General features: G+C 39.8%; 2 protein-coding genes across 2 annotated transcripts in view; one reads left to right on the top strand and one right to left on the bottom strand.

The window, feature by feature from the left end:
- Window positions 1-2,029: 2,029 nt before the first annotated feature.
- Window positions 2,030-17,221, top strand: part of LOC133520256 (fatty-acid amide hydrolase 2-A-like) — a 46,423-nt gene continuing 31,231 nt past the window's right edge. Inside the window, exon 1 of the mRNA XM_061854635.1 lies at window positions 2,030-2,355. The gene's annotated coding sequence lies outside the window, so the exon portion shown is untranslated. The remainder of the gene's footprint in view (window positions 2,356-17,221) is intronic.
- Window positions 6,272-10,894, bottom strand: LOC133520301 (uncharacterized). The gene is made up of 2 exons (XM_061854670.1): window positions 10,877-10,894; window positions 6,272-7,954 (listed from the first exon to the last, which is right to left on the bottom strand). The coding sequence occupies exons 1-2, from the start codon at window positions 10,892-10,894 to the stop codon at window positions 6,272-6,274; spliced, it is 1,701 nt and encodes a 566-aa protein (XP_061710654.1).

The following is a 17,221-nucleotide window of genomic DNA, read 5'->3' as shown; positions in this document are numbered from 1 at the left end:
ACCGAAGTGAGTGTTTTAAATCGACACGAGTTGCGAATTATATACCTATTCGCACATGTATCTGTACAACGTTTTACAGTACTATACGACCCTTTAAATTTTCGACATAGTTACATAATGTGTTAATTTACGCACTAGTGTAGAAAAGTAGCCCCATATGTACTGTAAAATACTTTTTAGAACACTATATACTTGCTTAGTAAGTATCGCCAAAGAGAATTTGAAATAGAGGTGTATTGTCAAAGAAAACTTTGTAGCGACGTAAATTAACTGCCATGTTTCGATACATAATTGTAACTTTTAGAATTATTCTTACACTGATATGTGTTCAATTTGTTAAATATCAAAAAGTGGCGCCATCTTATAGATCAAAGGACAAAAGTAGGTGTAGCAGCTTCGTTTTGAGTGATGGCAAATTGCACACATATCCGCTGACAGCTGCCATGAATACAATCTTCTTACACTTGAAAATAGACGCAAGTTGGCAGACATGAACCTCCTTTTTGATATCGTTCGAAGCCGTCTTGATTGCCCTGAGCTACTGTCTTGCATATTGTTTCGGGTTCCTAAACGTCGCACCAGGTATACCACCCTCTTTCAAGTCCCACTACACTCCACTAACTACGGCGCAAATGCCGTACTATCTCGCATTCCCCATCTTTACAATCAAGAATTTGACTCAACGGAACCTTTTAATGGCCCTAAAAATAAGTTTAAAAATGACGTATTAGATATATTACTTAACAAAAAAAGATGAATATAATAATTATTTTGGGTTTTAATAGGTTCTAAAGATTAACCAAATACTGTTGTAAATGTTAATCCTATATTATACTGTAGGAGTACTCATCATTGGCGTCTTGGCATAATACAAATTTTGGTATCTTATGCAAGGGATGGTCCCATGTAGTAAGTAAAACAGTTACTTTACAGGAGCGCTAAATAGTGATCTTTGGGTAAAAGCGTGATCACTTAAATTATTTACAAGAGCAATATAAATAAATTAAATCAACTATTAACGTTAATGCACACCTATCAACTTTATGCAAGCATGTGTACCTACCTCTAACTTCAATGTTCATGTTGATTATCACCTACTGTTACTGTTACTGTGGGCTTGCACAGTTTCACTTTGATTATTACTTTGTTTAACTAATTATATTTGTATATTATTTTGCACCCAACGGATAACTGTTATTGGCCTAATACTATGTAAAAATACCTATGTAAATTGTATATCTACGGCTGTTGTTGTCCTGAATACCAATAAAATAAAATAAAAAAATATCAGTGAAATAATAAGGATCAAAGTCAAATGGCGTTCTAAAAGTTTTAATTATGTGCCGAAAGATGGCAGTAAATTTACGTCGCTACAAAGTTTTCTTTGACAATACACCTCTATTTCAAATTCTCTTTGGTATCGCTATCGCTATAAAGCGGCCTGATTAAAACAATGCTTACACCTATATAAGAAGTCACAGCGATACGATACCGATCTGTCAGTGTCAAAACTCTCAAAAGTGACGTTTTTTGGTTTAAGAAACTGAATGGAAAAAAAAACGAAATTAATTATTTGTTTAGTTTATCCCGATTTGAGGTTATCGCCCACAACTTAGAACAGAAAATAAACTCTGAATTATACTGGAATAATAATATTCCTATAAAACTACTTATGTTTGCCCCATTAACATCAGTGGAGTGCGAGCGGAGTTTTTCAGCACTTAAGTATATTTTTGATGTAAAAAGAAATAGACTGACTGCAGAAAATTTGGAAAAAATACTGATTATTTTCTTTAATAAATCTATATTTTAACAAACTTTTGTATTTATTGACTAGGAATTAAAATTTAAGTCAAGTAAGAAATTAATTAAATGATTACATATTTGATTAATTTTGGAGTCATGTCCACATTATTGCGAGCAATGACGCAAATTTGTCCGATCTCTGGTTATAATTCTATATAAATAAGAGCAATACTTAATTTTTTACGCTTTTGAAAGAAGTCATCGATCCTATATGTTTTAGCGATTAGCAAATAAAATCTTCAATTGCTCGAAAAGCGTGACTTACTCCTATGACGATATTTTTTATTTATTGATCGTGTTATCGGGCTCGGTTCCGTTTCGGTAATAGGTAGAGGTAATGAAGTTTGTAGATTTAGTATTCACGAGATCAGTAAATATTGCCAGTGGCTGTTTGGCGCGTTAGTCTTTGCCTAGACCCCGAGCTGTCCGCGTCGGTCCCGCGTTTCGTTTCCCGCGTTTTTCGTTTTCGCGCGCTTTTGTGTTTGTCTTTGGTCTTTGCGGCCAGTATCTGCTTCTCTGTGCAAGTTTGAATTTGGAATATTGGAACAAGTAAGTAAACTGGTATTCTTTGTTTGCATCCACTTTGTATCTTTTGTTTGGGTAATTAAAACTGCAATTAATATTGCACTTGTGTTGTACTTAATTACCTTGTGTTGTACAGTTATTAATTGAAATGCCTTAAGATAACGTTTTCGTGAGAGACAGGTTATTTAAGGAAATAAGCATTATTATCTAACAAAAAAAGTAGAATAAATATTAAATTAACAAACCCCCTACGATATATGCTAAGAAAATCCATTTTATGCCAAAGAGATGATACTCATCAAACTGCTGGATCGATTTCTATCAAACATAGCTAAAAAACAACCGCAGGGAAAAAAATCGCATCGAAATCGGTCCGTCCGTTAAAGAGCTACGATGCCACCGACAGACAGACAGACATTGGCGTCAAACATATAACAGTTGTGCGTCGGGGGTTAAAAACAACTTAGTTGGTTTTATATAGGTAATGATTTATTGAAACCAAAAACTGAGAATAACAACTTCATTAATAACAAACTGAGAATAAAATGTTACCTAAAATTAAAACTACCTACAAAACTAAAATTAGTACCTAAAAAAACAAATATATTGGGCTAGGTCACCCCAATATATTTATATTAAGCTAGATCACCGAGGTCCGATCCCTGCGGAAGGGTTTCCGCCGATGCCGATCCGTTGGATGAGGAACGGGCCAGCCGTACGGTCCCCGGTGACATCATTTTTTTTAAGTTGCCTAATAATTTATGAGTCGCTTGGGCACCAACGGCCCTAGAGTTTCGACTGCAAAAGCCGCACATATATGACGGTCAGTGAGAGCTGTTTGTTTTTAATTTTCATGCTTACTTCGTTATTTGCATACCTACGTCAGAAGAAGATTTAGTTACAGTCAGCACCAGAAGTGGCTTAGCCGGTCAGTACGGCTACCACGAGCTTGTCACTGACCTGATACATTCGCTAACGAAGCATACAGGGTGTCTAAAATTCACACGCTGACACGCTCTGGTTTTCTTAGCAACAATGCGTAGAGCCATTGATACATATCTAAGGACGGGCCTTACGGGCAATAAGAATGGGGCCAGTACAGCGGTGTCACGCACACGAATTCGAGCCAATCGTGCAGTCTGTCGCCACAACGCGAGTGGTTGATGAGTTCGCATCACGCGCGCGATTGGTTGCAAAGTCGCAACGCAACTGGTTGCGCTCCGTAAGGCCCAAGAGCTCATTTCGACCATCTCACCCGCTTAGCTATTTTTGCTGCCGACTGTATTGGTGATACTAATTCGTGATTCGTAATATTCGTACGTGTATATGACAATATGTTCGCAATTTTTTCCCCCTACTCAGGGTTTGAAATATGGTAAAGAAGACAGCAATAGAGTAGCCAATTTGATATAGACGGTTAGAGATACGGATACGTAGCCGGCAACCCCGTTTCTCGCCGAGAAAAAAAAATTGTAGTAATTTCACAGCTAAAAACTAATTACGAATGTAGTACTATTTGTGTCACAATTTGACGTTTAAAAACAAAAGCAGGTGGGAATGGAAGCCTAGGTATGGAAGGCTATATAAAAATTCCTATACATATGTATCATCTTCACTCATCGAACCGAACTGAAAAAACTAGTAGGTTTTCCACACAATGCTTTATCAGCGAAGGACTTTGTTGTAGTGCAAGGAGCAGACCTCGATCGATCGCGTCTGTACCGAGGCCCTTCAACCTACTGGTATCATTGGCCTAGGGCAGTTATTCCCGTTCGCTTACCCTTTGAACGCTACGGTTATTTTGTACATGTAACAACCAATAGTAAACCTTATTGCAATATAATAAGGTTATTATTAAACGGTAACCGTGAGTGTCTGCGGACGTCTTTGGCGATCAAAGGGTTAACCAAGTGCATTTTTTAGCATACAAATGCGATTTATCAACCCTTTAGATATTGTGCACTTTTTGAAGAACTCCATACTGGTAGACCCTCGAAACCTGAGTTGGGAGTACACATACAACAGCCAGAGCGTTCGAAGAAGGAAATTCTTCAGAAACAGTACCTATAAGTACAGTGCACTACCATACCGTTTACAATTTTCCGTGTGAAATGACATGTGCAAGCTAGACAGCGCTATGCATATGTAGAGCGACGTCCCGTTCACACCTGTCTTTCCGTACGGAAATCTAATGAAAATTCCGTGCGTCTGCAGCCACTCGGCCAGGGATAAGTTCCAGGGTATTAGGATGTCAAATCAAATTGAGATTTTTAAGTTAGGCTTCCAGAGCTCTCGGTCCAATAGAAGTCATCCGTGCATCGTCTCAAGCTGGGTTCACACTTGTATCATTTTTCTGATCACGATCATGCGGATCGTATCGAGCTCGCGTATCCTGAGTATGTCGGCTCATTTTGGACATGCCGTATCACTACCTTCTTCTTTAATTTAAGAGCAGGGCTCTTGTCGATGCAGCTTGATGAAGTTGTCTCCACCTTGGTCGATCCGAAGCCAGCGTTTTAGTGTCCTGGTACGACACGGCTCCTACATGCTCCTTTACTTGGCTCATATAACTTTTTCTTGGTCTTCCCCTCCCTCTCCTTCCATTTATTTTACCTTCTATAATGTTTCTGATGAAGTGGTCGTGTCGTAACAGGTGGCCGATCATTTTTCCTCTTCTATTTTTAATAATGCTCATGAAGCTTCTCTTTTCCTTCACTCTTTTTAGGACGGCTTCATTGGTTACTCTTTCTGTCCAACTTATTCCTTCCATCATTCGCCAACACCACTACCATCGGAATGAAAAAATACATCCTTAGAGTCAAACCAAGATAAGTTTACAGCGATTTTGATAGCCCAGACGGTGTACGGATTATTTTAAACGTCAAACTTTTATTAAATTAAATTAAATAAATTAAATATCCGTTTATTTCAGACCGGGGGCCATAAAGAAAAATGTTAGTTACAATTCCTTAAATTATGTTAGCACCTACTCGTATACAAAAAGTAATTACAATGAAATTCTTAATAATTAAAAATTAGAATAGATAATACATAACAACAATAATAATTATAATATTCCACAATAACCAAATATATAAAAATAATCAAATTAATAATTCAAAATATAATACATAATTTTTACACAAGGCCGAGCATTATTTGCCTCCATTTGTCATAAATGGGGCAGTCAAACCTATAAGCAAACAGGCCTAGGATGCTGTTGCTGCTGCTTCGAACGCGACTGAGTAGGGAGGCCACTTTCTTGCGGATAATTGCGTGGAACCCATCTGTGTGCGCCGAAATTATGACGTTTACTTGACACTTGCACCCTCTGGACTATCAAAATCGCTGCCAACTTATCTTGGTCTACATATCATATCACAAGTTGCGCGATTTGGCATAATTATAGTCCCGCCAATAGTCGCGACAAGACGTGCGAAACGTGCCGTTTCTGTTTATTATTCGAATACCAGATAAATAAGAATACAGCTTTCCTTGCAATCTGATTCACTAAATGAGTAAATATGATTTGTCGATTTTGCCTGATAAATAAAATGCACAATGTCAAAAATCACCGGTTCTTAAAACCCAACGAATTAGAATAACTATTTAAGTCTGAATAGAGGTCAGAAATGATCCCACAGGAATTATGCCGCAAGCCACTCAACTGTACAGCGCGCATATTAACAACATCAAATATTGTACAGTCACGTCTGAAAATATCGATACGAACAAAGTACCAAAAACATGTATACACGACCTTATTGCCTATATAATGAAATGAAAAATGAAATGAAATTTATTATTAATAACAGAGTTACAGGTCACCACATTTTAAATATCACAATATTAATAATATTTATACAATAGTATATAAATTAATTACATTAGTTTAATAAATTTTAATTGTAATAAATGCAAATTTCAGTATGTTTTTGGTTTAAATATTTATAGGTAAATCGAAGAAATCTTGATAATTATAAAATAATTCTTGCGACAACCAATTTTTTAGTCTGACTTTAAACGCCGCGATGGAAGTTGCATTTCTTATAGTGTCAGGCAGGCGGTTGTAAACGGAGGGGCCTAAAACGTACACGGACCGCTCTGACCTGGCAAGCCTGTGTGCTTCGGTGACCAGCCTATTATGGTGTCTATTACTGCGGAGGTTGTAATTGGTGTTAATGCCCCTGCAATTAAACATATCAAGGTTTTCGCGCATGAATCTTGCTACTTGGTTAATAAATAGGCAGGGTAAAGGCAGAATCTTGAGATCGCGGAAGATGTCTCGCGCCGGTGCATCCACCGCCTTGCCGGCCATCGCACGAACGGCACGCTTCTGCATAGAGAACGCACGTCTCCAGTCGGAAGCACGTCCCCATAGCTCAACGCCGTACGTCAGGAGCGAGTGCACCGTCGCAAAATAACACTCTCGCACTGCGCCTCTTCCGGCTGTGTTCGCTAACCGTCGCAATGCAAAGCACGCGCGACCTAGCCTTCCACAAAGTTCATTGATGTGCGTCTCCCATGAAAGCGCGTTGTCGAGCTGGAACCCGAGCAGACGTGTGCTGGCCACGTGCTGTAGAGGGGCACCACCTGCACTTACCCTCAGGGTTGGGCTTCTATGACCGTTTAATTTAAAGGTCATGTAGCTCGTTTTCTCTTTATTTAAAGCGAGACCGTTTGACTGGAACCACTGGTGCAGTTGCTCCATAACAAGGTTAAGCGCCTCTTCCAACCCCCGTTCAGCGGTCGCACTGACGACTGCCGTGACGTCATCGGCGTACATCAGTATGTCTGCACCTTTGATTGTCTTTGGCAGGTCGTTCAGCAAAATGCTAAAAAGGGTGTTAGAGAGGCACGATCCTTGAGGAACGCCCATCAGGTTTTGTAGTTCGGAAGACACAACCTTACCTCCATCCCCGATGACAACCTGGGCCCTGCCGGTCATAAATGACAGTATTAGTTTGGAGGCCGCGCCTCGGATACCGTAGTATGCCAATTTGTCTGCAACTAGTGCGTGGTCCGCTGTGTCGAAGGCACGCGATAGGTCACAGCAGATGACAGCTACATATCGTCCCGCCTCGCGGGCGCGGAGCACACAGCGCACCACTTCTCGCACCAGGTCTGTAGTCGACCGGCCGTGTCGGTAGGCATATTGGCTGTCGGATAGGGTGTTCCTTGGTACCCAGAAACTGAGTAATCTGTTATTTAACCCTGCTTCAAAGCATTCAGGACATATTTTGACCTTTTTGAGGCACTCCGGATACTGTCCTAATCGCATGCAGTTATTAAATAGGTTAGCCAGGACATAACTGATTGCGGGGCTGGCTCGCTTTAGTAGTTTCGCGGAGAGGCCATAAACGTCGGTGCTATTTTTTGGTGCTATAGATGTTTTAAATATTTTTGTAATTTCGTCCGGTGTAAACAGTCTGAGTCTAATAGAACAATCGCTGGCGGCGCACTCGTCTAATAAAGAGGCAATACACTGGTCGCGATCGGCAGAGGGCGCGCCGCACGCGGCGGCTGCCGATACGAATTCGTGGTTTAGCGCATCCACCGCCAGTTGTTTGGTCGCGAACGGACGGCCCGCGCTGTCCACTAGCAGCTCGGTGTAGTCGACGCGCTCGCGGGGTGTATATATAATATATTAAGGTGTATACATATTTTTGACACTTTATCGTCCGTATCTATATTTTCAGACGTGACGGTACCTACGTATGCCGTGCCAGAAGTTTACCATATAGAATTTTAATGTATCCAATCAAAACTTTAATTGACCAATTACAACTTTTTGAATAGAGAGAATTTGTGTATTGGGTAAAGGTAATATTAAAAGATGGGCACTGGGTATATTTATGGAGAAGAGTTCAGTGATATGTAACGAGTCAGTTTCCAGTCATATGGACCATTTTAGAAGTCAAAAATGTATTGAGAGTTTCGTTCGATTCCGTTCATATTAATTAGCGATTCCGTCCACATTTCGTCTCTTTTAAAACCATGTTCTCGGTCCCGAGACCGACGTAAGTCTCACGGTCAGCGCACGTAATGGCTTTACGGGTAAAACAGATGGTAAAGACATACTTGAAACCCGTGAAATTTCTAGGTCTAAATATAAACCCCTTTTTATGCGAAGTCCTGTGCAAGACTCACAAAACATAGCCGCCACTACCACTATGCAATCGAAGTTACGCTCTCATTTTATTGCTAAAAAAAAGCATTGTTAGCCTAGGGATAAGAGCTTGCGACTTTCAATTCGGAGGTCGCGGGTTCAAACCCCGGCTCATTAGTACCAATGAGTTTTTCAGAACTTACGTACCTATGATATTTCATTTGTCTTTTTTTTCCTCTTGGTTGAAAGGTCAGATGACAGTCGCTTTCGTAAAAACTATTACCTGCGGAATTTTTCGGGATTGCCAAGCGGACCCCAGGCTCCCATGAGCCGTGGCAATAAGCCGGGATATACGCTAGGAAGAAGCTGAAATATTATGAAACTTGGTATTAAATTTTAAATGGCAATGTGTTGTACTTGTATGTCTCTTTTCTGTTGTATATACTTAGTAGCACGTAATGAAAACGTTTAAGTCTTATTTAGAAAAAAACCACTGCAATCGATAGACCATCGACTAAAAACATTTGCAATATCACATCCGCAAAGTTATGCACAAAAATCCGATCGAATGGTACCTACAATACCGACATAGTTCAGACGGGTATTTTTCCATTAAAATCCAATCGTGTATCGTACATCGCTTGATTCACATGCTAGACGGAGAGCTAACCCCGGGAAATGTTTCGAAGGCAACGCAACCAGATTGCTAAACTATCCTATTTTCTTGATCCAGGTGTCTGGCGCCCGGATTTAGTAATAAGGATTGTATAGAAAGAGGTGGAATAGGTACGGGTAAGTGTGGCTGGCCTTCACATTGGGGACTGTATAGATGAATTACCCAATATTTTTTTTCCCCAATCGTTATATTCCTATTCGCTTTTTTCCCCATATTGTTTTATTTCCATACGTCATTATCACCGGCAAATTTATGAACTCGGAATAAACTCAGTATCCTAGTCTTTTGGCTGTTCCTCATACGCGTACAGTTTCCAGTAGAAACCCCCTAGTTTTCCGAGCCCTCAGGACGATTAACGCGTTCTTGCCATCAGCTCCTGACTGCGATGTGTTTGCTAGCAGATGGGTGAATGTTTGAAATACTGTGAGTAGTGCATGCAATCCGATATTCCGGATTTCTAAATTCTGGAATTTCGGACCAATTTTCCGGAATTGAGACCACTGAATATCAAAAATTCCGGAATTGGATTTATGCACTTTAAATAGATTTTATTACGTTTACTACTGAAATCGTTAAGAAACTAAGTACACTATGCTGGTGTTATTAGCCGTCACTGACAAAAGTCTCAATATTACTAGCAGCATTAATGTTGTAATTTGTTGTGATATAAATAAATTAAGAAAAAATTAACCATCGATTTTTCACTTTTGATACTTATTTGCTAGACTTCGTTTTTAGGGTTCCGTAGCCAAATGGCAAAAAACGGAACCCTTATAGATTCGTCATGTCCGTCTGCCTATCCGTTTATGTCACAGCCACTTTTTTTCAAAACTATAAGAACTATACTGTACATACTTAGAACTGAAACGCAACAAATTTTTTTTCATCAAACCCATACGTGTGGGATATCTATGGATAGGTCTTCAAAAATGATATTGAGGTTTCTAATATCATTTTTTTCTAAACTGAATAGTTTGCGCGAGAGACACTTCCAAAGTGGTAAAATATGTGTGTCCCCCCCTGTAACTTCTAAAATAAGAGAATGATAAAACTAAAAAAAATATATGATGTACATTACCATGCAAACTTCCACCGAAAATTGGTTTGAACGAGATCTAGTAAGTAGCGTTCCTTCTCGATACAAAACGAGTGTTTTGCTGTTAGCAGATAAACAATGATTGATGGCGATTTGTGACACACAATCGTTGTCAGTTGTCACAAACTCATTTGACTCCTGAATCGGTTTTCCTGTGCTTCGGCGTGAGCGGCCTAGTCAGTATTCCCAACGGTTAAAAGACTTAAAAGAGCTTAGGTGTATCGAGTTCTGAAGATCTTTTATCTGTTTGACGAACAGTCTGGCCTAGTGGATTAGTGACGCTGCCTATGAGGCCGATGGTCTTGGGTTTGAATCCCGGTAAGGGCATTTATTCTTGTGATGAGCACACACACGTGAGATATTTTTAATAGTCCCAGTTGAAATCCCAGCCTTTATCAAACGGTGACAGAAAATGGTTTCCTCTATTTTAGATATATTTATCACTGCGAAAAGACCTGACGGCCTCTCAAAGGCGCTTAGTACACTGGACCTGATTCGCACGTCGCTGAAACATCGGAACGACGTGCGAATCGGATCCGGTGTGCTAAGCGTCAAACGACATTAGCGCGATGGAAAACTCGTCATACTCGTATGCAGTGCAGCGACATCTACCAGTCAATTAGGTGACCTTTCCATTATCGACGCGAATGATTTATGGACTCACCAAATTCATAACATTCATCTCTGTCCTTCCAATTTGAATATTACAAGAGTGATAGAAATGGAGATAGGTGAACTGAATAAGCCTAGCCAGTATGACAATTGTTGCTTTTATTTACATAGAGTGCTCACTCCATACATCAGTTTTGAGTAAGCGTAGGAGTTGAAAATAGAGTTCCGGTTACTCTGGTTATAATATTAGCGGAAAATCGTTGAGCATTAGACTTTTTGTTTGCCGCGAAATCTATCGTCGAGTAGCAGTACTGAGAGTTCTGCTACTTGACGCTAGATGTAGACTACGAAAATAATAGTATTTTTGGTAAGTAACAAAACCGTTGTCGTCAAGCTCACCATACTTATTAACCTATCGAATGAGCTAATGCTTTTACGGATACTGGAAAGCGATATGTAAATGTACTACATACCTATGTGGCCTGGATGTTAGTGAGATGACGATATGAGTTGTGCTGGTGTCCGACTTTATTACCTACATATAACATGAGTATCACATGATTATCCACCTGGTTTCTTGAGCTTAATAGTCGCCTCCAAACCTCCCCTTATAGCGACCCCATTCCTCACACAAAGTTTACCTTAAGTTCATATTAGTCATCATGGATCACTGTTCACTCTGAGTACTGATAACGTTGGTCACAATATACCAGAGACACATCATTAATCTAATAACACCATAAGAACGTTCTTGACTTGATCTAAAAGCAAATATCACTGCCGCGTCGATTTGTTCGCACACAACCTCCTTTTTCCTACTGTCGTTCTCATCTACCCTCTCAACTTCCCTCAAAAAATCCCAATAACCTAGAAGCGGTTACTTAAACGTGACTACTAGCGCCATCTACTCCATGGCGTTGGCAAATATTAGCTGGTTCGCAATACGTTCGCGACAACCGTTGTATGGAGTGAGCACTCTTGGTCTTCTTAATTCTCTTTGGTGTGGATCAAATCTTGGAACGTTAATTTGACCCACTTCCCGATTTCCGATTGCATTTAATGCAATATTATGATGACATGGGGCTGATCTGATGATGGAGATAGGAGGTGGCCATGGGAGCTCTGTGAAAAAACAACGCAAACTGATTGTGTTAGGGGTTGTTAGAATTGTATCGATGAGTATTAGATGCCTCTAGAAAGAAAAGTACAGTCAGCGATAAAAGCTTGCATCAAAAATATTTTTTGCCAAAAAACTTATTTATTATTTGTATTCGTGGCGTTTGTCGATGTACAAATAGTCATCTTGGCTAGGGCCCCTGTGCTCTGCAAACGATCGGAATCCTTCTGCGCGGCAAATGAGAAATAGACCGCAACAAAGAGTCGCAATTTGCTTGTGTCGGCCATATTTATACGATGAACTTATCGAATGTACCATTGTTCTGTAAATGGAAAATATCTATTGTCTTAGTACACCTGTCTATTGAGATACGGCACGGGTAACAATATATCATCTTTATGCCTCAGAGATCATAAAATTTCTGGAATAATCGTTAGGTATATAGGGGGTTCAAATTACATACTTGGGAATAAACTTTTGTGGCAGTTTAGTTAATTTCCGTTTTAATGCTAGAACATTTTTATAACGGATTAACAAAACATCGGGAGTTGTAAGGATTGATATTCTATACTATACAATAGTTTCATAAAAAAAACCCTAAAAAGAGCATCAAAGTTAAATGATAAATGGGGAAAACCATGTTCACAAATTATTTTCTCTCAAATTTCCCTAATTAGAGCTGTCTCCATAAGAGTCAGATGCACAAGACGACACATCAAAGCTTTTGAGTGCAAAAATGGAGCAGGAATCATATACTGAAAAATTGAAAATCCCCCGAGACCCCTATCTTCTATTCATTGCCGTCTTCATGTTTACCCATGTATATTGTGTCTTACGTTATCTGAATAAATCTCACAAAACATCGTCACCCTAAGACTTTTCACATCGTACAGTATGGGGAATTAACATAATTTGATATCGATCACTAGTTAATTCACCGTTGGAATGGTATAAAGATGAGGGCGTTTTTGTGCTCACCAGTTGGCGCCACTTTAGATGGTGGTCCAGAAAAAAAGCTCTCACAATTCTGCTCTTCTTATTTAAAAAAATTACGTTCTTATATAAATAAAATATTTTAACGTACGAATTTGCCGTTTTTTAAACCTGTTTAATTTTACATATATTTTAGTTGGCACTTTTTTATAACCACTAACTATATCTAATCTTTACCATGAATAATCAAAAATAGAAAAAAGATTTGCCACAATTATGAATCAGGAGTGAAAATTTGCAATAAAGAAAAATGGGTGTTACACCAAAAATACTATGAATTTGACATTTTGAAAGACCTACGTCGACACTAGCGGCGAAATGAGGCGTGCTTAAGAGCGGCAAACTTAGATTTCACAACACGTATTGGAGATCTCTAGAGAATGTTTTTATAGACTTAAGATATTATACACTGACGTAAGAATATCTCTAGGTATGTGAATCTTTAATTCTGTCAAAACTATCGTGATACTGTCATGGGTGGATGTCTATTGTACCAAACAAAAAAAAAGCGACCAAGTGCGAGTCGGACTCACCCATGACGTATTAAAAAAAACTTACTTACTATCTCGTTCAAACCAATTTTCGGTGGAAGTTTGCATGGTAATGTATATCATATATTTTTTTTTAGTTTTATCATTCTCTTATTTTAGAAGTTACGGGGGGAGGGGGGGGGGGGGGGCTGAGGTGTGTGTAGTAGTGTAAGATATAGATATACATAAGTTGACGATGTACATTGAGTTAGTTACAATACAGACGCTCGCGAGTAAGCACTTGTGTTTGATTTCACCTCTCAGCCCCATACATGCCACATGGCGACCGTGACCTCGAGCGCGGGCTCCGCCGGGCCGCACGATGTTAGTGTCAGCGTTTTCGCCGCCTCAGTGTTAGCGTGATTATTACAATATGGGCTGCGTAAGCGACAGTACTGCAGACTATTAATACGATTACGGACAATTTTCGTGTAGAAAAAATACAGTAACTCAGGCGTGATGGGGCAAGGATACAGCAAACAGGAGGAGAAAGAGGTTGTGATCACCCAGAATGCGGTTGGATCGAATGATGCGACGGGCACGAGCGAGCATCACACAAAGGTCAATAACATCCTTATAAGCGTTCTTTTCGTCGTACTCGCCCTCATCGGTTGCTGCGTCCTGTACAAGTTTTTCAAGAAGGCACAGCAAAAATATATACACAAAGAAGTCAGGAGAGAAGTTTGGGCACGATTGCAAGCTAGGCTGTCCATGAGGAAGTCAGTTCCGGCCAAGGACGACGAGGAGGAAGGCGCATAAGCGGTGGATGAAAGCGCGGCGTTTTACGTATAGTGTGTGTGTGAAGTGAAAAGTGTCGGGAGTGAAAAGCGTCGGAAATGTTAAGGGTATGAATTTAGAATTACAGACTATATATAATAAGTTAGACAATATACGCATATACCTACGAAAATTAGGCGAGGCTAGAAGGCAACTAAAACAAGGTCAGGAAAAAATTGACAATGCACAGTTGATATATGAGGACTATCAATCTTTAATCACTTCTGTTAATTTAGATGATCTGTCTGAGTCCGAGGAGTGTTATATTTTAGAATTATTATGTGGAAAAATAGATAAAGCTTATAGTAAAATTTTACAATATAAAGTCTTAGAGTGTGTAACCGAAAAACCAATTAAAATGGAGAAAAAATTCGAAATAAAGGAAGCGAACAGCTTAATACCTATTTTGGACGGCAAGGAGGAGACCGTGGAAAAAATGATCTCCGGTATTGAAATGCTAGACAGTATATTGAACGAAAGTTGCGAGAAAAAAATACTAATTTCATTTGTCCTTAAAACAAGAATTAATAAAATTGCGCAACTAAAACTTAAATCGAGTTATGAAACTGTTGTCGATTTAGTGACTGATCTACAAAAATATTTGTTGCCGAAGAAATCCGCAGTCTCTTTACTTGAACAATTAAATAACATTACACAGCGCGATATGTCTATTACTCAATATGGTGATAAGATCGAGGAGTTGTTCATTGGCCTAACGATAGCGCAAGCCGACGGGAAGCCCGAGGCGCGCGATGTCCTTAGACCAATCAACGAGTCCTTAGCTATAAAGAAATTCACGGACGGTTTGAGGAACCGCCGTCTTAGTACCATTTTAGCAGCCCGAGAATACACAGAATTAAAAGAAGCTGTCAGAGCTGCCCAAGACGAGGAGCTGGCGCGACCCCAGCCCGAGCCAGTAGTCATGAACATGAACTACGGCTACAGAAGAGGTTTCCAGCAGCCACAGCGCTACGGCTGGCGTGGGCGCGGGCCCACCAGCTACCAACCCAATCGAGCCAGAGCCTACCACAGCCCATGGATACCACGCTATCCCACTAATAGAGGTACTGTACCTAGTAATAATTTTCACAGGGGCCGTGGACAACGTACGAATTTTAGGGGACATCCCAGTACTCGCAGGAGTCGTGGACACCGCGGAAACGTGTATACATATACACACGAGCCGCAGACCCCTCATAGTTCGACAAGTGACGAGACAGACAGAGTTCAGTTTTTTCGAGCATAAAGTTTTAACTATATGTGACGGATTAGACTATGTAAATTTTACTGTAGGTGGAAAAAATCTTATTCTTATGATTGACAATGGCGCAAGTATATCAATTTTACAACAAAGTAACGTTCCCACAGAATCGCAGATATATGAGAAGGGTACTATTATATCAGGAGTAGGTGGCAGTATTACTAGTAAACAAGTGGCGGACGTGACTTTACATGACGGAAATACGATACAGATTAGGCATAGGTTTCACGTTTTGCAAGATCAGGATATGCCGTGTCATGCGGACGGAGTACTTGGTTTAGACTTCATGCGAACTTATAATGCGATCATAGACTTAACAAAGGACGAGCTTACTTTGCATTATGGAAATCAAAGGTGTGTGTTACGAATACAAAGAAGTAATGAAAACGAAACTTGTTTATCTTTGCCAGCGAGAAGTGAGTCTATACATTTAATTAAAGTAAAATCATTCGATTTAGGAAAGGATTACGTTATAAACTCCGAAAAATTGGCCGAAAATGTATTTTTGGCGGGAAGTATAAGTAGAGTTAAGCAAAGTAGAATACCAGTGCGAATTTTAAATACAAGTGACAAAAACATAAAATTACCTATTTTTGAACCTATTTTAGATAATTTGAGTGATTATAACATTTGTAACTTTCAAAAATGCGACAACGGAGTAGAAAGGGTTAAAAGGTTTTTTTTTTTTATATTTATATTTATATTTATTCACTTAAATACAATGCAAGTTTACAGTATGTCATTACACCAAAGCACTTACACGCTAAATTATTAATTATACATAAAGAGAAAATATGTCAGTGAGAGAAATAATACCAATACTAAATACATTCACAAAAAATAATAATAATAATACTAAATAAAGATAAAAAAAAAAAATACTAATAAAACAAATCATGATTCATTCAAATTATTTAGGAACTGTTTGGCAATACAACATAATTGGGCAAATTTTCCGGCAAACATGTCAGCCTCCTCGTACTGAGTGAGCATTAAGTGCAGTAAAGATATTGCGCGCGCGGTAGGAGCGTGTCGAGCGTGGCACGTGCGAGCGGACACGCGCTGCAACAGGCCCGGCCGGCGGCGCGGCGCCACCGCCACGCAGTTCATATCCTGGGGGACTCTCACCGGAACCACCAATCTGATCCTCTCTAGCACAGCTGGGCAGTCCACTCTGTGGTGTACGATAGAAAGATAGTGGACTAACAACAACAACTTCCTCCTCATCCGAAGCGTGTCTAGCCCAACCATCCCAGAGACAAACAATGAAGGGTACAGGTATGGATAATACCCGTAGGCTTTGCGATACAACCAGCGGGCGAATTTACGCTGTACTCTTTCCACCATCAAGGAGTATTTAGCCTCGTAGGGATCCCAAATAACAGCCCCATACTCCAACCTACTACGGACATAGGCACTGTATAGAACCACAGCGACTCCGACATGGAACTGCTTCGACGCCCTCATGACGAAACCTAGGGTTTTACTAGCCTGCTTACAAATACCAGTTACGTATTTATGGAAATCCAGTTTAGTATCTAAGACTAAACCTAGGTCCCTAATTTCCTGAACTCTTTCCAAACCAACGTTCCCCAGGCTATAATCGGCTAAAAGTGGCGAGCGCTTACGTGAGAAGGTAATGACCTTGCATTTTGCTGTATTAAAAGGCAGCCGGTTTTCTACACTCCATTCAGCTGCTGCATTGATATCGCTCTGCAA

Source organism: Cydia pomonella, chromosome 8 (genome assembly GCF_033807575.1).
Source record: "Cydia pomonella isolate Wapato2018A chromosome 8, ilCydPomo1, whole genome shotgun sequence".
Lineage (NCBI taxonomy): Eukaryota > Metazoa > Arthropoda > Insecta > Lepidoptera > Tortricidae > Cydia > Cydia pomonella.
This window is presented reverse-complemented; position numbering and strand designations above follow the sequence as displayed.